Raw genomic sequence first — 23,745 nt, 5'->3', positions numbered from 1 at the left:
ATAATTGGTGTTACTCCATTTCCTGAATTCAACCTGATCCTGATTTCTGGATGATATTACAGTAGGATACCATGACCTGGAGCAGCATAACTTCATACTAACTATATATGAGGAGTTTAATGACACACTGGGTTCTATAGATCAGAGTGCTGCCAACCTAATATTTGGAAGTATACACAAAAACATGAAATCTCAAGCATAGTTCTTACAGAGGCACTTCAACCACACAGAGGGTAAGAAGTATTATTTTACTTTAAAGGGTGTAAGCAGCTCTAAAGTCATCGTGCTGTGTGCTTGTGTCTGAGTAAGCCCTGGTGTCTGATCCGGCTAGGGATTCATGTCCAACAGAGGACGTCTGGTTATGAGCTGCTGGACAGTGTGTCATTGGACAGACGGTGAGAAAGGACGCTTTTGGCGGTGAGAGTGGAGAGATCATCCACTTTGACGTGCAGAAGGGTCCACTCTATCACCAGCAGCCGTGGCCAATCAGGAGCAAGGCTTGGACTGACCTCCTGACGTCACTGGCTACACAGGTTTTCCAGCCTTTTTGCATCAGCACATTGGAAAGATGGTTGCAGTTAAGAAAAGGGATAGCGTTGAGAAGAGGTAAATCATACGGTGTTCATACTTTTGTCACACTGGTCAGAGAGCTTTTAATCCTACTAATTGAACTATTTAACAAGTAAGTTAAATAAGTTGGTTTATGGTTTAGGATGTTGTTCTTCTTGTCAAAAATGTCAGATAGACTTACAATTTAATTCCAAAGGCAAGGCACAAGTGTTTTCAAAGATTGCAATGCATTCTAAAATGGATACAATCTCATAAAAACACACAAAACATCAGGATACCTAGGGTGTACATCCATTTTTTTGACAGACAGGATTTATTATCTAACGTGTACACTGCAAAAAAATCAGCCTTCAAAAACTAAACAAAAAAGTAAAAAAAGGGGGTATATATCACTTAAAATAAGCTAAATGATCTGCCAACAGAACAGGAAGATTTGACTTACCAAGACTTTGTAAAAAAAGTAAAAATATCTAGCCTCAAAGAACCCAAATGTATCTTAAAACGAGTGTGGCCAGACTAAAAACAAGTACATTTGTCAAAATATTTAAGAATTATTTTCTCAATATGTAAGAAAACGTGCTTATATTCAGCAAATGCTAGCACCATCATCTTGAAATGAGGCTATATGTTAGGCAATATATCTTGAAATCAGTACAACTACACTTAAAACAAGCACATATGCCTAAATACAAAACAAATGTAAGAATTATTTTCTCAAGATTTAAGAATGTTTTTCTCACTATGTAGAAAAATGTGCTTATATTAAGCAAATGTTAGCACCATTATCTTGAAATGAGTCAACATAGGAAATGTATCTTGAAATCAGTAAATCTACTCTAAAAACAAGTACATTTGCCTAAATACAAAACAATTCAAGAATTATTTTCTTGAAATGTACAAAAATGTGCTTATATTCAGCAAATGATAGCACCATCATCTTGAAATGAGGCGATATGCTAGGCAATTTCTCTTGAAATCAGTCAAGCTACACTAAAAACAAGTATATTTGCCTCAATACAAAAACATTTAAGAATTATTTTCTCAATATGTAGGAAAATGTGCTTAAATTTAGGAAATGCTAGCCCCATTATCTTGAAATAAGGCTATTTGTTAGGCAATTTATCTTGAAATCAGTAAAGCTACACTACAAACAAGTGCATTTGCCTAAATAAAAAAAAGAAGAATAATGTTCTCAATATGTAGAAATATTTGCTTAAATTAAGCATATGCTAGCCCCATCATCTTGAAATGAGGCAATATGTTAAGCAATTTATCTTGAAATCTGTTTCACCACACTTAAAACAAGTAAATATGCCTAAATTAAAAAAGAAATAAGAATTTTTTTCTCAATATATAGAAAAATTTGCTTATATTCAGCTAATTCTAACACCATCATCTTGAAATGACGCTATATGTTAGGCAATTTCTCTTGAAATCAGTAAAACTGCACTACAAACAAGTGCATATGCCTAAATACAAAATAATGTCAGAATTATTTTCTCAATACATAGAAAAATGTACTTATTCAGCAAATGATAGCACCATCATCTTGAAATGAGTCTACATGCTAGGCAATTTATCTTGAAATCAGTAAAGCTACACTACAAACAAGTGCATTTGCCTAAATAAAAAAAAATGAAGAATGATTTTCTCGAAATGTAGAAAAATGTGCTTATATTCAGCAAGTGATAGCATCATCATCTTGAAATGAGGCTATATGCTAGGGAATTTATCTTGAAATCAGTAAAGCTACACTTAAAATAAGCACATATGCCTAAATACAAAATACTGTCAGAATTATTTTCTCAATATATAGAAAAATGTACTTATATTCAGCAAATGATAGCACCATCATCTTGAAATGAGTCTACATGCTAGGCAATTTATCTTGAAATCAGTAAAGCTACACTAAAACAAGTACATTTGCCTATGTTACGACCCCCTGCGCCCCTGCAGACATTGCAGTGGCCATGCATGGCCTGCAGGCTACAGTGGGGACGATGAGCGTCATTAATGGACTGATTATCCACACCTGGGGAGGTGTGGAGTATAAAGGACCAGTGGACACCTGTGTGATCCTCTCTCGAGCTGACTATGACTGTCAGCATACAGACGTCAAACCCCCTAGACACGTCGCCCTTTGAGTTGAATTGTATGGACTAAATAAACACGCGATGATTTTGTAGAAAACCGTTGTCATCTGCCTCCAAACGTTATTGTTTCGGTCGCGAGCCGGCCGGAACGTAACAATTGGGGACCTCGTCCGGGATCTTAGTAGTGTTTGGAGTGCAGATAGCAGGCTAATCGTGGGTGAGTACGAGCTAGCTGTGTGTCGCTGAGTGAACAGAGCAAAACTCCTGCAGGTAGAGTTCTCCAGCTGTGTCGAGTGCGACGCTTCTGTCACTTCTGTCGCTTCTGACACCCTGTCAGTATGAAGTGTGTTAAGCTGTGGATTGTAATAGCGGACATCTCCACCTTCCCCGTTGAATGCGTCTCTACTCATAGAAGTTCCTAAATTGTCATTTGTCATCTGCAACTCACATCCCGTAGCTCTCTGTAAAACATGACAACCTCAGAAAGCACAAGAAAGACAGAAGTTTAGACACAACAATTCATATCAGTAGTTTTGACCTGGTGCATCACTATCAGTTCATTTTTTTGGATCAAACAGGAATTATGTAATGCTCACTATAACTCCTATTCCATCTAGTGATTTTACTATAAGCTACAAAATAAGACAAAAAAAGTTCTATCTAGTGTAGGGATGGGAATTGATATAAATTTTAAAGATTCCTATTCCATTTTCGATTCTGCTTATCGATCCTATTCCTTATCGATTCTCATTGGGCAAGGGGGGAAAAAAGGAGTACAAATGGGTTTATTAACATTAATCTTCTTTTATATAATATTCTCTGAATAGATGATGCACAGCACATATGTATGTATACATTTACATATTTTAAATAACCAAAAACAAACCTAAGAATAGGTCAACAAATCTTAAAGTGGGGTCCAGAGACCCATAGCCTAGGGATCCTTTTCCTTGATGGGGTGCCAGGGGTCCCCAGAAAAAAAAAATATATAATTCCAACCATTAGTAACAGAATGTGGTAATTTGGTAATGGGTTTCATACAATTTTTGTAATAAAACATCTAAACTCAAAAATCTTATTGTTAAAAAGGCTGCTTCACCAGCTGCATCCAGCTGTGCACCCCACTGTGCAGGCCACTCACGGGACCTGGAGTCCATAGAGAGGTCATCCTATCAGTTGATCCCAGAGTTCCGTGGGGGCTCATGCACAGTGGAATTTCACTGACCATCTGGTCAAACCCCAACAGTTTCTAAACTGTTTCAAGGTACCCTTTATTTCATGCCTGAACATGCCCCGCTCATCCCCCTCGCACTATATAAGTCCGACCCTCTGATGGCCAGGTTGTCGGGCACAAGAAACTGGAGTTGGAGAGGTCGTGGTCGAGGAGTGCGTTGGACAATTCGGGTTGCATGCATAGCCATTACACTTCATCATTGCCGTGCGTCACTGAGAATGTGAGTGTTTGTGTATATGTGTGTTAGTTATCTAGTCTGTTTCATATCAGTGGATATCAAGTTTATGTAGTGTGGTAATTATTCACTGTCATGTCATGTTTCAATCTGTTACTGTTAATCAACAAGTTACGGTTAATGGATAAATAGAATGTTCACCGTTACGGCACGGCAGCGAGGAACATATCTTCATCTGATTCATAACCTTCATCTTGTATATATCGTATTCATTCGGGTTGTATATAATGGTTCATCTTTATTGTATTTAATTGTTAATATTTGTATATTTGTCATTGTGTCATTCCATAGAAACCACGGTCCATGGTCTTCAATCATTGACGGATCATTGTTCATTTCACAGCTAGTCAAACACGGATTCATATGTGACAAGAATCCTTTACACGGATTACTTTCACTTCACCGTCATTCATGTTCGTCATGCCATTCAAGGCTTGAGTGTGTGTTTCAATAAATACAGTGATTTCATCTTCAATGGGACTTGACATCCACATCATTCATGTTCTGACCGGACAAACCTGTGGCGATTGTCACTTATTCATTACACCAGCATACAGTCCTTTTGGGTTTCATTCCATCAATATCCCCCTATTTTATACTTATCAGATGGGGGAGCTGGAAAAAAAAAGACTTAAAAATTAAACTGACATAAACAAATAGTGGAAGATGGTTTACACAATGAAACAAATGGCACTGGCACTAACATAATAGACTGTCTATTATGTTAGTGCCATTTGTTTCATTGTGTTTCTGGAGGAGTTTACCTTCGATATTAACAGATGAAGCCCTAACGTTAGCCGCGCTGCTTTTGCTTGGTTGAGATTCATTAACGTTATCGTCACTCCGTAGCACATCAAAAACATTATTGCAAAGTTATTGCATGCTGTATGGACAAATGTTTCTGCATATTGATAGTATTCCCCCCTTTGACGAAATAGACGTTTTGTAAGCCTTGCAAGGGGCCCTGTGGTCATCTTTTCGCGTGAAATATAACTACACTTTTGAATGCCTCTGCCAAGACGCCATGTTGGCTGCGGTCCAAACAAAACAAGGCTGCGTGCGTGTGATGTCTGGATATCATCCAAGTGAAATATAGCACTGAACTCTGGGAATGGGGTATCGTCCTTTACAAATGTAGCAAACATCCACAAAGAGTGAGAACCCAAAGAAGAAAAGTTGTAGAATACTTTTTTGAATTGCTGCCTGGCATGGCGAAAAGTAATACATGTCACACTTATAACAATGAAACTTAGACAATTATCTGAATTGTCAATTTGACAATTAAATCTGAATAATTTTCTGAAACTTGCACTCATTTCCTTAAAAAAATACAAATAAATTAAGAAACTACACACACATCTTTGTTGTTAGGCTCATTAAAGTTCTGCAGACCTGGTGTGGGATTTTTATCTTTGATTTACAGATTCAGAACTTGTGCATGTCTTGATAATGCACCCTTAAAATAACAGTGAAATCCTGGGCCATAGACTTTTTCTTTCTGTTGGTCGATTGCTTTCCGCTGCCTGGAGATAGCAATGTGCCTGGCCGCACCTCATTTGAAGAGCTTCACGCCCATGAGCGCTCAGATGGGTGCAGGTGCCTTTGCTCTCTAAACAATGTGGGCACTGGACAGGGAACAGCCCACTGTCTGTCTGGAACTACCAAAACAAGATACTTGTGTCCGCTTGGTGCTGCCTTGTGCCGGCTATAAGACAGGGCTCCTAGTGTGGGATTTTGAGTGACAGGTTCAGACGTAATTGTTCCCCTTTTGCACACATGTTTGTGCATAGCTGACTTACTGCTTACATCTTAGAAGTATGACAGGCAGCAGCAAAGGTGCAGCACTCCTGTCTGCTCTGGGCTTCTGTGTGGTGCTGGGTCTGCTCCTGTCTTATGACTGATCTGATCCATCTTCATGTTCCTCCATACATTGTCCTCACATTCTATAAACCAATTTGGGTTTTGTGTTATGGGTTTTGGGACGTCCATCTTTGTGCCAGTGGCTTCTAAAGGATTTCAGTGGGTTTCACTTTGCGGCATTACTTCATGACATGACTTGTTTTTTTCATGACACGTTATCTCTCTCTCTTTCTGTCTCTATGCAACCCTGCAACCGGACTGGTTTGCCGGACTGGTTTGTTAGTCCTTTTCCCAACCCAACCATCAGGGCCAGTGGATTGCACTTTGTCAGGCCTCTACCCATTGGTCTATCTAGCACACAATATGTCAAAAGTAAACCACTCTAAAGACAAAACAATCTTTATGAAACCTTATGAATTTACTATTTACAACTACAACCACTATTTACTATTCAATAATTAATTCACAATCTAAAGCACACATTTACATATAACATGCATATTATTTTTTTAAATATGGAGAGTCCACCCTTGCAGGATTTGTAACAGTGACAAATTAAATAATATTAGTTTTTGTGTCAAAAGATGTTTAACTATCATTTGAATATCTGAAGCATGCAAGGTTGTTTCATGTGTGTTCATAAACACATATTTCATTACCTATAAATGAAATGTAATCTTTTATTCTCATCCTTAACTTGGGATCCCACAGCTCAATCCAAACATTATGTCCAAACATGTTACTGGTTTGTACAAAAACTTTGACCTGAGCTCTGTTACATACTTGCGGTTCCCATGACAACACAGTTACCATTGACATCTGATGGGAGAATAGAAGAAGGTACACAGACTGACTCTGATGGCCCCTTGTGCACCCTATTACGCCTTTTTATCTAAAACCAGCAAGCTAACTCCCTAACAGCCAACAGAATTGTAAACACCAACAGTCTTGCGATGACCAACAACGGCACAGCTGACACTGATAAAAGTTACATAGCTTAAAGAGAGGCAGCGGTACATCAACCGTGTTGAGACCGTCACACAATTCTAACTAAACTAAATATTTCATTTTGTGGCCATGATGACGGAATCTCCAGCCACGGGGTAAAAATCGTAGCACTTTCCAGACATTGCAAGTAATTATGCAAGACATTCCCAGTTAAACTAGCCAATATGTTTCAAGCCTATGGGGCTAAAAGCTAACGCTAGCAAGCATTTAAGTTCATGAGTGTGTGGTTTATTCTAAGACTGATTAACACATATGGTAGACAGACTAGTTACACTGTGTTCCAACTGTACACAGCTGACCACTGATAGTCATTTTTATTCCATATATTTGTTGGAGATTCAGTCTGAGGTATGATCAGTCCAGGAAACAGGTTTAATCTTGTACAATGAAGTTAAATGGGTTAAGAGCTCCAGCTGAGATTTAAGATCTCAGAGGCCTGTATTCATGAGGCCAATGGCCATCAAGGACACTTTGACATGACCTCCCTCAGGTCAGTCTCTCTCTAACAGAATATACAACCAGAAGTTCTAAATTCAAATAAAAGCAACAGTTACAAATATATAAAATGCATTGGATTATTGACTATTGTACATCAGTATTAACTCTGAACCTTATATTCCTTCACCACCTTTCATTTGCATATACTGTATATTTGAAGTTATTCAAACTCAGCCATGATTGAGCATCTTATCAGACTTATATTTATACTAACCCAGTTTGTTTACAGTTTTTCTCAATTGCTTAAACACAATTTTGACTGCTTTGTTTTGTTTTTCATACACCTCACACAATTAGCACAACCACACACCCAATGAGCAAAACACCTCAGATCCATTGCAAAATGAAACACTCTTGTAAAAACTATACACTAATTTAACAAAACCATATTTTGTTACCATATGAAACACACACGTTGCATATGACTGAATTATGTTTGTACCACTTACACACTACTGTTATAAACCTAAAACACTTTTAGCAATTCTACTTCTCAGTGATTAGAGTAGTGTAAGTGAAGTACACAGAGAAAGTGCAAATATACAATAAATTCAACAAACACTACACAAGACCAATGCTGCAGACTGATGAAAATATTATTGAATTCTCTCCATATACCCAAATCAGTCAACATGTCAACATGGAGAATCACAACAAAACATTTTTGCTACTTCAGTAGTGTGCATAACACTGTAAGCTCAGCAAATATCAGACAAACGTAAAATGATGTTTCCAGTACAGGTTACAATTCCATTAGAAAAAGATCAGAAAAAAAATGAAAATACAGTACAAATAAAGTTGTTTCATTTTACCCTGATGTCTTTGTAGGATGTGTGCCAGTGTTGACTGAGAGACCTGATGGACATTACATGTACTGTATTGAAAATGGCATGGTCACCGATAATGTTGGCTTGAATTTCTCTGAGCCTGATAGCATTATTTGCCAAAACCATGTTTATGATCTCTCGATCTTGTTCTTGCATGAATATGGGCCCCCGTGCTCTTTTCAAGTTTATTCTATAAATTTGGTCTTCTTCTTTGAGCACGTTTTCCTCCTGCTTCAGGTCTTCCTCTTCCTCCACCTCCACCTCAGCCTCTGGCATGGCCTCCGCCTCTTTCTCTTCCTCCTTCTCCTCCTCTGTGGATTCCCCCTCTCACCCTCACTCTTCATCTTCTGACTCCTTCCATTTTGGTTGAACAGATGAACTCATCTGCTGCATTTCTATAGTGCTTAAACCTGTTTGGTGTGTCTACAATTAAGCAATCATGTGTTTGCGCACTTGATGGCTGTGTTTATTTGACAGGTCATAGGTGTGGTAAATTGACAGTCAGTGTTTTGGAATTGCAAGGAACTGACCTCTTGATATACTTCTGTGTCTAAAGCATTCAAGTGTGTTTAGTGTTTTGTAAATCACTTGTGTGTATTGTTTCGCAAAAAGTGTGATGTTGACATGTGCTTATAGTGGTGCAAATCTGAGCCGTTGTTTTGCTCCTTGAGTAAAGGTTTTGATAATTGCGTAATACTTTTGATTTTAGTGTTTATCCAATCGTAAAAAATGTAGTATAACCAACATGATATGATTTCACCTCTAAATAAAATAAAACTGACTTTAAAGCTTAATGAAGTTGTTGATATTTAATCTATTCTAACATCTTTATTTTCCTTCCATTCTGCTGCAAATTTTTACTTTAATTTTTTTAAATTTAAGTAACTTATTTCACTTCAGTTAGAATAAATAACACATAAATCGCCAGACGTTTGTCAGACACATATGCAAGCTCACCACAAACTGATTTCTATCAATCATTAAGGTCAGAGTAAAAAAGGAGTACTGTGATTTTAAACATTTAAGACCATATTGCTTCAGAACACCCAACCCAATGCTGGGTCGACCTAGCCTGTCCCAATGGGTTAACATTGATATTTTAATCCTGGTTAAATTGGACCGACCCAATGCTTGGTGAATCCAGCCAGATGGGTAACTACAGTATTTCACCTAGAAACTTCAAACCATAAGCTAGTTCATATTAAAAGACAAGACTACAGCATTTCCACCAAGTTAAGTTGAAAGTCCCACCTTCTCCTAACAACTCAATTCATATGCTATTCCTAATGTAGCCTATTATCAATTATCTAAGCTAAAATTAAAATGACAGGTAGCCTACACAGTCAATAACTATAACAGTTAAACAGAAAGACTTAAGACAATTGATTTTTATTTTAAAACAAAACAGGCCTAGCTTTAAAATCCAAGTGTTCCTTTCCATCATGAGGGGGAATTCCACTGTTACATCTGTTTTTGGTGTAGCCAAAGGAGGAGCTTTCACTTGGCCTTATTATCTTGTTGGTCAATACGATCTTCTGACTTTCTCCAGCACTCCACAAGGTGGCGCTCTGTGTCTGAGAACTGGTTACCAGGCATGGTATTCAGACATACTCCTGCCTCTAGTCTGTTGTGGACTGGGCCCGGTAATCTCCCTCTAAGTTATCACACTTCTGTACTGATCGAATGATTTTGGGTCAATGAGAGGGTCTCCTACCAGAGCATGAGTGTTTCTCAGCTCAAAGATGGATGTACTGGGCAGTAATTACAGTTTTTTACGATTGGATAAACACTTAAATCAAAGGTATTACACAAATATCAAAACCTTCGCTCAAGGAGCAAAACATCGGCCCAGATTTGCACCACTATAAGCACATGTCAACATCACACTTTTTGCGAAACAATACACACAAGTGATTTGCAAAACACTGAACACACTTGTATACATTAGACACAGAAGTATATCAAGATGTCACTTCCTTGCAATTCCAAAGCACTGACTGTCAAATTACCACACCTATGAGCCAATGGTTAAACACAGCCATCAAGTGCGCAAACACATGATTGCTTAATTGTAGACACACCAAACAGGTTTAAGCACTAAAGAAATGAGGCAGATGAGTTCATCTGTCTTCAACCAAAATGGAAGGAGTCAGAAGAAGAAGAGTGAGGGTGAGAGGGGGAATCCACGGAGGAGGAGAAGGAGGAAGAGGCGGAGGCCAAGCCAGAGGCCGAGGTGGAGATGGAGGTAGAGGAAGAGGAAGACCTGAAGCAGGAGGAAAATGTGCTCAAAGAATATTAGTGTATAGTTTTTATAAGAGTGTTTCATTTTGCAAATTATCTGAGGTGTTTTGCTAATTGGGTGTGTGGCTGTGCTAATTGTGTGTAGTGTTTTGAAAAACAAAACAAAACCATCAAAATCATGCTTAAACAATCGAGAAAAACTGTATTTTGCACTTACTTTCAAAAATAAGCTTTTGCATAAGGGTCTTAGCTGTTGTGTGAACATTTGAATGGGTGGCATTTTACAGTAAGAGTTTGGATTCCATTTTTGTGTGATAATAACCCTTTTGACCATGTGGGGCCCTCCGTATCCCCGTTTTCCTGTGACATGTTTGATCTTGTCTGTATTGTAGCATAGTGTTCACCTGAGCCTTGTTTGCTTGCCTTTATAAGCCGCCTGAGCTTTTGTGTTTTGCTCAGTCTTGATTTGATACCCTGTGACCACGTTGTGTGAGTTGAGCTTGTGAGTCTTTCTCCAGCTTGTGAGTATTTTCCAGAGAACCTTGTAGCCTACTTTTGAGTCTTTTTTCTGAGAACCTTTTGTTAACCTGTTAGTGGATACTTTTTGTTGCAACTGTTAAATTGCCTAGACCAGGGGTACTCAATTAGAAACCCAAAAGGTCCACTCGCCAAATTTTCATTCAGTCCAGGGTCCGGAACAGTGACGGTCAAAATCCAAAAACATAACTCCAACAAAAACGTTCGAACTATGCACAAAAAGGTGATGTGGTCTGGCCTTATTTGTGTGAAAGGTGACACCTTTTTTGTGCTTTTTTGTGCAAACAAACTGACTAGGGTTACGTACAGGGCTGTAATATACTCAACAGATATAACCAAACCCAAACAGAGGGTACTCAGGCTCAAAGCACCAGAACTAACTAAAACTATGAATACTAACTTGGCGAACTTAGACAGACTAGGCGCAGGGGCGCGGAACAAAAAACCTAGTCACACTGGAAAAATAAGTGAGGGGTGCGGAACTGAGAACTAGGAGTATCAACTCTTATTTCAATTTCATTTCAAACATATTTTAAGACTTCAAATTAACATTTCAGAAACATACCAAAAACTTTGGTAATTTCTTTTACCTGGGTAGACCCTACAATTTTGCATAAAATAAGTTCCATATATTTAAGGCATAGAGTTCACAACAAAATCTTCTTTAAAAGTGTTAAAAATATGAAACTGAACAGGATATGGGTACAAACAAGAGTATTGATTCGCAAGATCAAAGTCAGAATCTACAGCTCCAGATTCTGGTTCTGGTTCACTTCCAGATTAGAGTCCTCAGAGCTCTGGGTCAGATCATAATCAGAGGGGGTGGAGCTGAAACACAGTGATGGAGATATTAGAAGAGAAACTGTCATCCCTTAATCAATAACTTGACCCATACGACAACAATGACAGTCACTGATTTATTTATAATTAAATAATAGATAATAATAATAAAGAATTTGCAAACACTTTGGTGTCTTTGATCAAGCATAATCTGCTAGAAACACAAAACTGGAAATCAATTAGGAGATTTGTTGTTCTCCTGTATCTTTCTGTTTTACCTCTGTCTTCTACGGCGCATGAAGACCACAGCTCCAACCACACACAGGAGTGCAACTCCAAGCACTACAACAGGAATCACTATAGACACAGTGCCTACACCTGGATCAAGATCTACAAATAGAAATGAATAATGAAAACATTTTCATCTGATCTTAAAGAAAATAGGGGGCCATGGGATAACACTACATGAGAACTGCCATAGGTAGAGGACGCATACAAGATAAATAACTCCTCTGACAATTACCTGGTTTGACATCTAGTTTGTTGTCCAGGCTGAGGTGTTCGACTGTACAGGAGTAATGGTGTTTCACTCTTAGTTCCTCTGTGCTGACCTCCAGGCTCTTCCTCATCTGGTAGGTTCCATCTAGATTAGGTAGCAGCTCCCCCCCAGTGATCTGGTGGTCAGACACAGGCTGGCCGTCTCTGAGAAGGGTCAGGTTGATGTGACGGGGGTAGAAACCAGTGGCCAGGCAGGTCACTTTGACACCTCCAGATGGGAGTGTCCTCTGGAGGAGCCTGACTCTGGGCTTCACTGCAGAGGATGAAACGTAGTTGTTAAATAAAGTAATCCTACTCTCTAGAGAGAAAAAAGGAATCACTGAATATCTTATTTAATAAACACAAAAGACGACAATCTTACCTTTCTTCATCAAATCATTTTTCTTCACGTGAAGGCAATTCTTGAGGAATTTAAAGCAGATTGGGCTGTATTCATTTGCATACAGCCATTCACATTTTTTGTGTGTGGTAGGGGTCCACTCTTGGGGCCATGTACCATCTTCAATCTGCAGAGTGTTCTGTTGCACATTGAATTGCAACACTGATATATTCACTCCGTTTAGAGCATCCAATACTCGGAGTAGACCAGGGTTGTCATTATCAAGTAGCTCACAAACAACCAATTCTTGCCGAGTATGTACGCCTTTGGCAAAGAAAAAGAAATGAGTACCTACACAGAAATGTCATACAATGGCCACTAGATACAGCAACTGTCGCTGATATTATTAGCAATTATTGTCAATATTACCCACTGTTGTTTTCAATTAGTTTTCAAAATTATTTTAAATATGAAAATGAAGATGTCTGACATTTTATTACGGACCAACAATAATACTAAATCTCTGAAGACAAGTTTGGACAGGTTAACATCATCGTCCCCACTTATGGCCTTTTATTCACCTATTTATTTCTATTACCTCAAGTGGCACATACTAGTTGAACGAGTAATGCTGCTGTTTTTGTGTAGCTGAATAAATATTTTGAACTAATGTTACAGCCTAATAGTTAATGATTAAGAAATGTCTAACATTTCTAATTTATTATTTGTAGTGTGAGATAGTGTGCTTGTGTTTCACTGGTAGGATTTCTACACTCTTGATGATACTGACCCAAGTGACTCAAAGGACATGTAAACCCGGATCTGTTTCATGAGTGACTCAGAAAAAAGGGTAGAGTTTGCCATCTCGCGGTGGAACACCTGGTCACCCTATATACATTCAAAGCAATGAACCCCATTCCATACCTACACTGCAATAAGCAGTGATAGTGCTGAATAAATGGCACTTGAGGAGGCACCACACTTACCATGTGTACGGTTGAGCTGGAGGAGGTAGAAATTCATCTTTGAATGCAGGTCTCCAAATATAAGGCTTGCATTTTCTTGCTCTTCATCTTCATGTTCTGACTTATATTGTCTGTAGATCAGTTTCTTCACATTTGAATCATAGTAGGCCACCTGGATGTCATCCAGCATCACCACCACACTGAACTCTGGAAACGGGGTGTCTCCAATGATCCTTGTTGAAAGAGTCCACAGAGAATGAGAGCCTGTGAAAATATGCACTTATGAACGAATATATAAAAGTTTAGCCTATGCCCTGTGTAAACCAATAAAATACGATTACCATAAAACCTGACACCACCATGATGATACATGCAATGATAATGTAGACCTACTCTGTGCTCTGATGAATAGATCCTGATATTGTAGGAAACATATTGAATATTGACTACTTAACTAAGCATATTTGTTACCCCTATATACACAATGATAGATGTTGGAATTCCTGGTACACCATTTTGGAGTATTAAATTCATTAACAACACAGATGTAAGATGGACTCCGAGCTGAGTATCAGAACAAAGAGATTAATTGAAAGTAGCCTTGTGGGGGGGATATTTAGTTAGTTAGCCTAGGTCAAAGATGGAGTATTAGACCGACACAACAGCACGAACACTAGCAATCGACGCTTGACCCTGGGGGAGGGTCTCATAGATTTTTGACCGATCAAATTCCCTGTGTATGTCTGTCTGTTTTTATGAATGAATGCTGTGCTCCCCGTGTCAAACCTCGACCGGCCAGGAGATGCCGCCAGAACCCACAAGCCCCTGACTTCCGGCCCAGGAAACCCCAGCACATGTCCCAAGCCCTTGCCAAATGAACTAGGAAACCCCATGCCAGGTGATCAGAGGAATCACCTGTTCCTCATTTCAGGTGGCTGTCTTAAGCCCCTTGTTTCTGAGCTTCGTTGCTCAGTCATGAGATTTCTACCCGAGGGACAGTCAACGCTTTATGCTCACCTGCTCCTAGCAAGAACTCGCTCCTGTGATATAGTGATCCTTGTTCACCGCAGCTCACGGTCTGTTGGACTTCCTTTGTTTCTGTGATTTTGGATACTTTGTGGACCTTTTGAGTTTGTTGCCTGAAGACGGCGTTTTGTGTTGTTTACTGGAAGGACATCTTTTGTTTACCGTGTGCCATTGTGTGCCTTTGTGTTTTCCTGGAATAAAACCCTCCGAGTCCCCCAAACCTTGTCTCCTGCAGTTGTGCTTATACAAGATCCTAACAGCATGACTGAGCCACAAGCAAGCGCAGCGAAGACGGAGGATGTGCACACGATCCTGAGCAGAATGGGTATTGCTTTTAGCGAACAGGAGAGGCGCGTTCACACCCTGGGGCAGTTCCTGCACCAGCTGAATAGCTCCGTCCAGACCCCCTCTCAGGCGGTGCCCAGGAGTGATACAACACCTCAGCCTTCAACCCCTGCGACACTACCACCACCAGTAGTTTCCAGTCCTCGTTCTGGCACCCGCTTCCCACTACCCAAGCAGTTTGAGGGAGACCCGGAGGTCTGCCGGGGCTTTTTGACCCAATGTGCCTTGGGTTTCCGACTACAGCCAGACAGCTTCCCCACAGAGGAGTCCAAGGTGGCTTACATCACCACCTTGCTATCTGGAAGAGCCCTGGAATGGGCCACGGCAGTTTGGGAGAGGGATCTACCCATCTGTCACGATGCCGCAGCATTCATGACCGAGGTCCAGACCATCTTTGGGCACCCCACCAGTCGTCGTGAGTCAGCCAAACATCTCCTCCAACTTAAGCAAGGCAGGCGGTCGGTGGCAGACTATGCCATAGCGTTTCGTACCCTGGCTACACAATCTGGCTGGGAAGGGGACTGCCTGTTGACTTCATTCTATCACGGTCTCCATGAAGATCTGAAAGATGACCTGGTCAACCGGGAGTGGGGACACAGCCTTGAAGAGTTGATGAAACTTACATCTGACCTGGACCGAAGATCTCGTGAACGTAGACGGGAACGCACTACTAACGTCCAGTTCTCCTTAGCACCCCCCAGGAAACAGCCTCCCAGTCAGCTCCCTTACAAGGAAGTGGAGGAACCCATGCAGCTTGGGCGAGCACGAATCTCACTTGAAGAGAGGGAACGACGGAGGCGTGAGAACTGCTGCCTGTACTGTGGGGTGACCGGCCACTTCAGGGATAGATGCCCAGAACTCTTGGGAAAAGACAAACGCTCGCTAGGACAGAGGGGACCACTAGTGAGCGGGGCGGCTAGGTCCTCTCAACCATCGTCACGGCTGCAGCTTTCGGTCACACTGGAGTGGGAAGGTGACTCCAAGACTTCTCTCCCTGCATTGGTGGACTCCGGGGCAGAGGAGAACCTCATGGACCTCACTCTGGCTAAAAAACTCAACATTCCTTATGTGGTGAGTCCCTCCACTTACACTGTCCAGGCTCTAGATGGACGACCCTTAGGGTCAGGACTAATTGAGTTTGTTACTAAGCCTTTGAAGATGCGGGTGGGGGTCAAACATGTGGAATGGTGTAGATTCTTTTTAATTGACTCCCCAAGGGAGCCTTTGGTACTGGGGTATCCCTGGCTAAAAACACACTCCCCCCAGTTTAATTGGAGAAGGGGTGTTTTAGTAGCTTGGGGACCAGAGTGTGAAGGGACCTGCTCCGGCGAACTGCCCAGAGGACACAGCGTGCACAGGACCACGGTCCAGGGGTCGCCAAAGCCTTCTCAAGTAGTTCCCGAGGTAGACCTAGCATCGTTGCCTCAGCAGTACCATGACCTGAGAGAAGTGTTCTCTAAGTCCAAGGCTAGTACTCTCCCTCCACACAGACCATACGATATGGCTGTTGACCTCCTGCCTGGCACTATGCCCCCACGGGGTAGGCTGTACCCGCTGTCCGTACCTGAGACCAGAGCAATGGAGGAATACATTCAGGAGGCTCTTGGTAATGGGTTAATCACAACATCCACGTCTCCTGCTTCAGCAGGTTTTTTCTTTGTGCCCAAGAAGGATGGGGGCCTACGCCCGTGCATTGATTACAGAGGCTTGAACAAGGTAACGGTCAAGAACAAATACCCTCTTCCCTTGATGTCCACGGCGTTTGACCTACTCAGGGGGGCAAAGGTTTTTTCCAAGCTGGACCTGCGTAACGCTTACCATCTAGTGCGCATCAGAAGCGGTGATGAGTGGAAGACTGCCTTTAGTACTCCTAGTGGCCACTACGAGTACAAAGTCATGCCCTTTGGTTTGTCTAACTGCCCTTCTGTGTTCCAGGCTCTGGTAAATGACGTGCTGCGGGAGATGATTAACCGGTGTGTGTTTGTCTATCTAGACGACATCCTCGTCTTCTCCAAGGACCTTGAGTCTCATGTCCAGCAGGTCCGGCGGGTACTCAACCTTCTTTGGGAGAACAAGCTCTTTGTGAAGTTGGAGAAGTGCCAGTTTCATGTGTCTAACACGTTTTTTTTAGGCTTTCACATCTCACCACAGGGCGTGTCTATGGATCCCGGAAAGGTGCAGGCTGTTGTTAAATGGCCAGAGCCCACGTCTCTGAAACAAGTACAACGCTTCCTTGGTTTCGCTAATTTTTACAGACGGTTTATCCGTAACTTCAGTTCTGTTGCAGCTCCCATTACTGCACTCACCCGTGGCCAAACATCCAGGATAAGATGGACAGCAGAAACCCAGGCAGCTTTTGAGGCCCTGAAGAAACGGTTCACCACTGCGCCTATCCTACGGCACCCCGACCCTGCTCTTCCCTTCATGGTGGAGGTGGATGCCTCCAACACTGGGGTTGGAGCCATACTCTCCCAGAGGTCATCCCAAGATGGTAAGGTCCATCCGTGTGCCTTCTACTCGCGGAAGCTGACGCCTACTGAACAAAGGTATGATGTCGGGGACAGAGAGTTGCTAGCCATTAAGCTTGCATTGGAGGAGTGGAGGCACTGGCTAGAGGGGGCCACTCACCAGTTCCAAGTACTCACTGACCATAAGAACCTACAATACTTGAAGGAGGCTAAGAGACTAAACCCCCGCCAGGCCCGGTGGGCCCTGTTTTTTAACCGTTTCGATTACATCCTCACCTACAGGCCGGGTTCTAAGAACACGAAGGCGGATGCCCTTTCCCGTCAGTACGATGCCTCCGAGCAGGATGCTCCACCCGAGAACATTATTCCACCATACCGAGTGATAGGGCAAGTACGACTGGCCTTGGAAGACTCCATCCTTCAGGCTCAGCAGGTGGAACCGGATCCAGGAGGTGGTCCGTCCGGTTGCCTGTTTGTCCAGACAACATTACGGGCTGATGTGCTTAGGTGGGGTCATGATGAGCACCTAGTTGGGCACCCTGGAACACGTCGGACGTTGGAGTTCATCCGTCGTCGGTTTTGGTGGCCCAACATGAGTAAGCAGGTGTTCGCTTACGTCCAAGCCTGTGCTGTGTGTGCCACACAAAAGTCTTCTCACCAAGCTCCCGCAGGGCTGCTTCGCCCCCTCCCTATCCCCAGTCGTCCTTGGTCCCACATCTCGATGGACTTTGTTTCAGGGCTACCACCGTCCGAAGGTAACACTGTCATTTTGGTAATTGTAGACCGTTTTTCTAAGGCTGCTCATTTTGTCCCTCTTCCCAAGCTACCCACAGCCAAAGAGACCGCCGAGGTCATCCTGAAAGAGGTGGTTCGGTACCATGGAGTGCCAGCCGATGTGGTGTCCGATCGGGGTCCACAGTTCAGTTCAAGGTACTGGAAAGCTTTCTGGTCCCTATTTAAGACCTCTGTCAGTCTCTCTTCAGGGTTTCACCCCCAGTCAAATGGGCAGACTGAAAGGGTTAACCAGGAGCTGGAGAAGTACCTGCGCTGTGTGGTCTCCAAAACCCCCAAGACCTGGAGTCGCATGCTCATCTGGGCAGAGATTGCACATAACCAGCTGGTCAACACCTCTACAGGTATGTGTCCGTTCGAGGTGCAGTTTGGATTCTTGCCACCATTCTTTCCCTCTGAGCAACCCAAGGTGAACGTCCCCTCTGCTGAAGCTGCCATTGCTAGATGCAGAAGAACCTGGAAGCGAGCCCGTACAGCCCTGAAGCGTGCCTCCGCATGCTCTCAGCGTCAGGCCAACCGCAAGAGGAGAGCTACCCCATCATTCCGCGTGGACCAGAAGGTGTGGTTGTCCACACGGGATATCCCTCTGTGTGTGGAGTCCAAGAAATTCAAGCCACGCTTCATCGGGCCCTTTAGGATTGTGAGGCGGATAAATCCAGTGGCGTATCAGCTTGCCTTACCAAGGTCGCTTCGGGTGAGCCCAGTTTTTCATGTCTCTTTACTGAAGCCTGTTCTAACTTCCCCTTTGTCTCCTCCAGCCCCCCCACCTCCACCTTCTCGTTTTGTGGCAGGCGGTCCAGTGTTTACAGTCAAAGAACTCCTGGACTCTCAGCGAGTGGGCCGGGGAACACAGTACCTGGTTGATTGGGAGGGGTATGGTCCGGAGGAACGCTGCTGGATACCAGCGCGCCACATCATTGACAAGTCCCTCATCCGCGACTTCCGAACAGACCAGCCTGGGGTCGCAGGACCGTCAGGTGACGGTCGTAAGGAGGGAGGTACTGTCATACCTCGACCGGCCAGGAGATGCCGCCAGAACCCACAAGCCCCTGAGTTCCGGCCCAGGAAACCCCAGCACATGTCCCAAGCCCTTGCCAAACGAACTAGGAAACCCCATTTCAGGTGATCAGAGGAATCACCTGTTCCTCGTTTCAGGTGGCTGTCTTAAGCGCCTTGTTTCTGAGCTTCGTTGCTCAGTCATGAGATTTCTACCCGAGGGACAGTCAACTCTTTATGCTCACCTGCTCCTAGCAAGAACTCGCTCCTGTGATATATTGATCCTTGTTCACCGCAGCTCACGGTCTGTTGGACTTCCATTGTTTCTGTGATTTTGGATACTTTGTGGACCTTTTGAGTTTGTGCCTGAAGGCGGCGTTTTGTGTTGTTTACTGGAAGGACATCTTTTGTTTACCGTGTGCCATTGAATCCTTTGTGTTTTCCTGGAATAAAACCCTCTGTGAGTCCCCCAAACCTTGTCTCCTGCAGTTGTGCTTATACAAGATCCTAACACCTCGTGTAGTAATTTAGGTAGGGGAGTAGCATGGCGCAGTGGTATGAACTTGTATTCTGCAAGTTCATACCAGTGTTGCAAATCAGGATTAATAATAATAATAATGATGGACAATAATCAGTAATCCAATGAATCTCACATTCATTTGTATTTTGCCTCTTCATTAGACTTGGTTGGAATGTATGGGTCTGTGGTTAACTGTCCTGCTATATGGAATACTGCATCCTTGGAATAGCAGGAGGTGTGTCTTTCACAACCTCTTATATCAGGTCATATCAGTGTCATTGTATTCCATTTGCTCACGGCTGGATCCTCTAATCAACAACTTCCCCCGTGAACCATCATGGTGTCAGTTCCCGTATCAGAGTAGCTGCTTGATACATATTAATGTATAAATCAGAGACACGGGTGAATTTTCTGAGTGAAACCTTCCACGCTCCCCTCATTCGCATCATTGCAAGAACAAAGCCTGTTTCCCGATTGATCATTCTCTGACTGATTCTCCACCCATCTGTGGTATTAGAAAAATTTAAAACAATTCTGTGGACACTATTGCTTGGGGTGCTTGTTGATTTATTGTGTACAGTGAATCATGTGTAACACTAGTTCAGGCAGGCCATACTGCCTAGCTTATCAGCTGATTCACCAACCACAGTTTCTCTCTGAATTCAACTATTCGCCTAGGGGGCTTGCCAATCAGTTTCGGACCATCAGTTTCAGGGCTAGGGCATTGAACACATGTGCAGTAGCCCAAGGTCAAGGCCGCAATTCTGGCGAAAGGTTGTACACATTTGAGCTCAACAGAGAATCAGCTGCATCTCCTTCTGCTGCACTTCCTTGTGCTGCACCTCGATTTCGCAGGTACCTTTGCTCCGCATTCACGCTCACATTCATACTGAAGCAAAGAAAGAAGCTCAGGAGTATAATACAAAAAAGCCCACAAGCTGTTGCCTCGTTGCTGTTGTTTCACCCACACCTTATTTTCGCTGATATTGTGAAAACCCATTCATTTTTTCATAGGGATTTTTTCTTTGAACCAGGAAGCGTTAAAATGCTGAAAACTACAAACTTACGGTTGACTCCCATTCTCGACATGGGGCGGTGTCCTGACCCACAAAACTTCCCTTTAAAGCAGCAATAAGGAGTCTCTGTTCCAAAACCAGCAAGCTAACTAAAAGGCATGCAAAAACCTTGCAAACACCAACAACGACACTGATAAAAGCTTTCCAACACACTAACTGGTGTATTTTGCAGTAATGCTGGCAATTTCATGCTGTGAAAGCTTTTCTTTCATTTTTGCGGGGTATTCCAGCCCGTTATACAAAACTACATTGGACATATCCTGGATGGCTAGTGGGAAAGACACAGGTGTTAATCTGTCCTTCACATGACCATATGCAATCAAAATTAATTTGAGTATGGTACCAAAAGTAGTTGCCAATAAAACCATACCTAAAAAAGTGTCAAATTGTTTCATAGTGTTACTTTAAGGCACCAGCTTACAAACTCTTAGGAAAATGATCATATAGATAAGACACATTGCAATTATTTTTTCCCACTAAGGCTACCACTTCCTAGCTGTCACGGTTCAAATACTGCAGTATTCTGGCTAAATACTCGATGTAAAATAAGCATTACCTGATTTCACAGTCGAGAAAATCTGGAATGAACAGAAAAGGAACAGTAGCTGCAACATGGTGACAGACGTATCCTGTGTTGCTTTCAGTTATTCTAACGGAATATTATGCCTCTAGTTTGTACTTCTCCCGCCAGCAGTAGGTGTGCAACTGGGAAGAAGGAAAGTTCCGACGTCCGAGTGTGAGAATACACCTGAACGCCTGTGAAATTAGGAAAGGGGTAGGTTGACGTCAGTCGACATGGCAACGTTTGTGGTGAAAGATAAACTAGAGATCATTTCCGCAAGAAAATGCAAAGTGTGATTGATCGACTGTATCAGACGCGCGGCCAGCAAAGGACAGATTTTATAGCCCCAATGCGGATTATAATAATTATGAGCATACAGACAGTAGGCCTACTCTTTAAGATTAATAAAACAGTATTCAAAATGAGTTAAGTCATTTATTGTGCGCAATAAGCGTTACTTCCTCAATCAAGGACACTCATCTGCTGTATTTTTGAAGTAAATGAAGAAACCACCAAGACTAACTACATGCAGCTGACTTGCTGGCGTTGTTTTCTGCAATTCAGACATGTCGTTATCCCTTCTTGCAAGTCTCCACTATCACAGCTATTGTTATAAGGCATTTGTTGGAGTCTTCAATGTCGTATCTCAATACTTAATTTAAATGGAACATCAGGTGACTGGACCTACCTTATCACTTTTAACTTTATCTACGTTACTGAAGCAGAACATCAGATGGAATGTAGGCTGTAAATAATCCACTGGGTTTGTTCATTAACTCCACAAATACAGCAGATTAGTGTCCGTGAAGTGGTTTAAAAATCTTTGGCGCAAGGTAAGCAAATGGTTCGGGAAAATCTCTGATAGGCTACAAGCGGACATCAGTTAGGCCACCTGCTAAGTGGCGTAGTTTAAACAGTTCGAGAAAAAAAACGTAGTTGAAATGGTTTGGGAAAATATTTCATAACCAGCCAGATATGTCCTACACACATTGACATGGGGGACAGGACCCCGGTCTTGTTTCGTTCTGAAGGGATTTATTTATTGGAACATTCTGAGGAACAGAATAAAGATTGTTATTAATGTTTTTTCTCTTCAAATGGTAAGGGAAGACCAGCCAGATATGTGGTCTAAACATAACGCTGAAATCGGGTGAAATATAGATAATATATGTTATAATAATAATAATAATAAAACTTTATTTATATAGCACCTTTCATGCAAAAGAATGCAGCTCAAAGTGCTTTAATATGTGTTATATATGTGGCTGGTACACAAACGAACATTTTGTAGAGCTCTGCGCTCTAAAATCTTTGATAATAATAGTTTGATAAAACAGACAGATTTATAAAACGTAAGGCTGACACTGGGTGAAATATGCATATTATAGACGGTTAAAGAATGGCTTGTTTTAAAGCAAAGATTTTGGAGCGCTTCTAAAATCTTTGTTCTAGATGGCTCTGGTCTGGCAGAGTGAGTAACGTCACAATAAGCGAGCATTCGACCATGTATTTCAATGGGGAAAACATGAGTGATGAAAAACGACTATATATATAAAAAAGATATGGTACAGTTGTAAAGGGGCTATAAACAAGCCTAATTGCTGCCCCCTGTAGGTTACCTAATTTGGACAAATTTGCCTGGGCACTGAATCAAGTCACACACCAATGTTTAGGGAAAAGCAAAGATTTGTATTTCTCTTTAAATTGTATTTTCTAAAAGCACCTTGGGGAGGGAGCAGTGTCCCAAACACAAGGTTGGAGGAATTTATTTTAAACATAGAAACGATGTCTTCCTCCAAAATATTTTGAATATCGAGTAGCGAGTGTATTACACTGAGGCGTCTTTTCCAACCATTCAAAGGAGTTTCTTGTGATAGAATAGATATGCTCAGGAACATGCATTTATAATGTTCAGTAGTATGAATGAACAACTTCAGACGTTCAATCGTACGAACTGATTTGACCCCAACACCCTACTATCATCCTCTGTTGTAATTAAATCAACTTCAGATAGCTAAGTCTACTGAGCGAATGCGTTGGATAGGTGGATTTATAATGTAACACAATAGGATTCAGGTGAATGCGTTAGATAGGTTGTTTTATAATTTTACACATTGTTCAGGTGATTCTCGGCTGGATCTGGACCAGATGTGTTAATAGGCCTACTCACTTTTGGCACACCCAGCATCCATGGAATTTTAAGAAAACTGTGAAATTTTACAATAATAATAATAT

The 23,745-nt window shown here is 42.0% G+C and overlaps 1 protein-coding gene and 1 long non-coding RNA gene across 2 annotated transcripts; one reads left to right on the top strand and one right to left on the bottom strand.

The window, feature by feature from the left end:
• The first annotated feature begins 3,830 nt into the window (after positions 1–3,830).
• Positions 3,831–4,750, top strand: LOC122132991. The gene is made up of 2 exons (XR_006152473.1): positions 3,831–4,117; positions 4,424–4,750. It is a non-coding gene; the product is annotated as an uncharacterized LOC122132991 (long non-coding RNA).
• A 5,900-nt stretch (positions 4,751–10,650) lies between these two features.
• Positions 10,651–21,809, bottom strand: LOC105908128 (major histocompatibility complex class I-related gene protein-like). The gene is made up of 6 exons (XM_042708191.1): positions 21,505–21,809; positions 13,747–13,989; positions 12,803–13,084; positions 12,407–12,694; positions 12,162–12,273; positions 10,651–11,931 (listed from the first exon to the last, which is right to left on the bottom strand). The coding sequence occupies exons 1-6, from the start codon at positions 21,560–21,562 to the stop codon at positions 11,847–11,849; spliced, it is 1,068 nt and encodes a 355-aa protein (XP_042564125.1). The 5' UTR covers positions 21,563–21,809; the 3' UTR covers positions 10,651–11,846.
• Between the last annotated feature and the right edge of the window lie 1,936 nt (positions 21,810–23,745).

This window comes from Clupea harengus, chromosome 7 (assembly GCF_900700415.2).
Source record: "Clupea harengus chromosome 7, Ch_v2.0.2, whole genome shotgun sequence".
Taxonomy (NCBI): domain Eukaryota; kingdom Metazoa; phylum Chordata; class Actinopteri; order Clupeiformes; family Clupeidae; genus Clupea; species Clupea harengus.
Note: the sequence above shows the minus strand (reverse complement) of the source record. Positions and strands in the feature narration are given on the sequence as shown.

What these genes read in the sequence shown, in the direction of transcription:
- LOC105908128 (XM_042708191.1), bottom strand. Translation starts at nt 21,562, where the DNA reads ATGTTGCAGCTACTGTTCCTTTTCTGTTCATTCCAGATTTTCTCGACT. An exon ending in TTTCTCGACTGTGAAATCAG is followed by an intron (nt 13,990 to 21,504) that starts GTAATGCTTATT and finishes ATATTTTCACAG; the next exon opens with GCTCTCATTCTCTGTGGACT. An exon ending in ATGCGCCGTAGAAGACAGAG is followed by an intron (nt 11,932 to 12,161) that starts GTAAAACAGAAA and finishes ACTGTGTTTCAG; the next exon opens with CTCCACCCCCTCTGATTATG.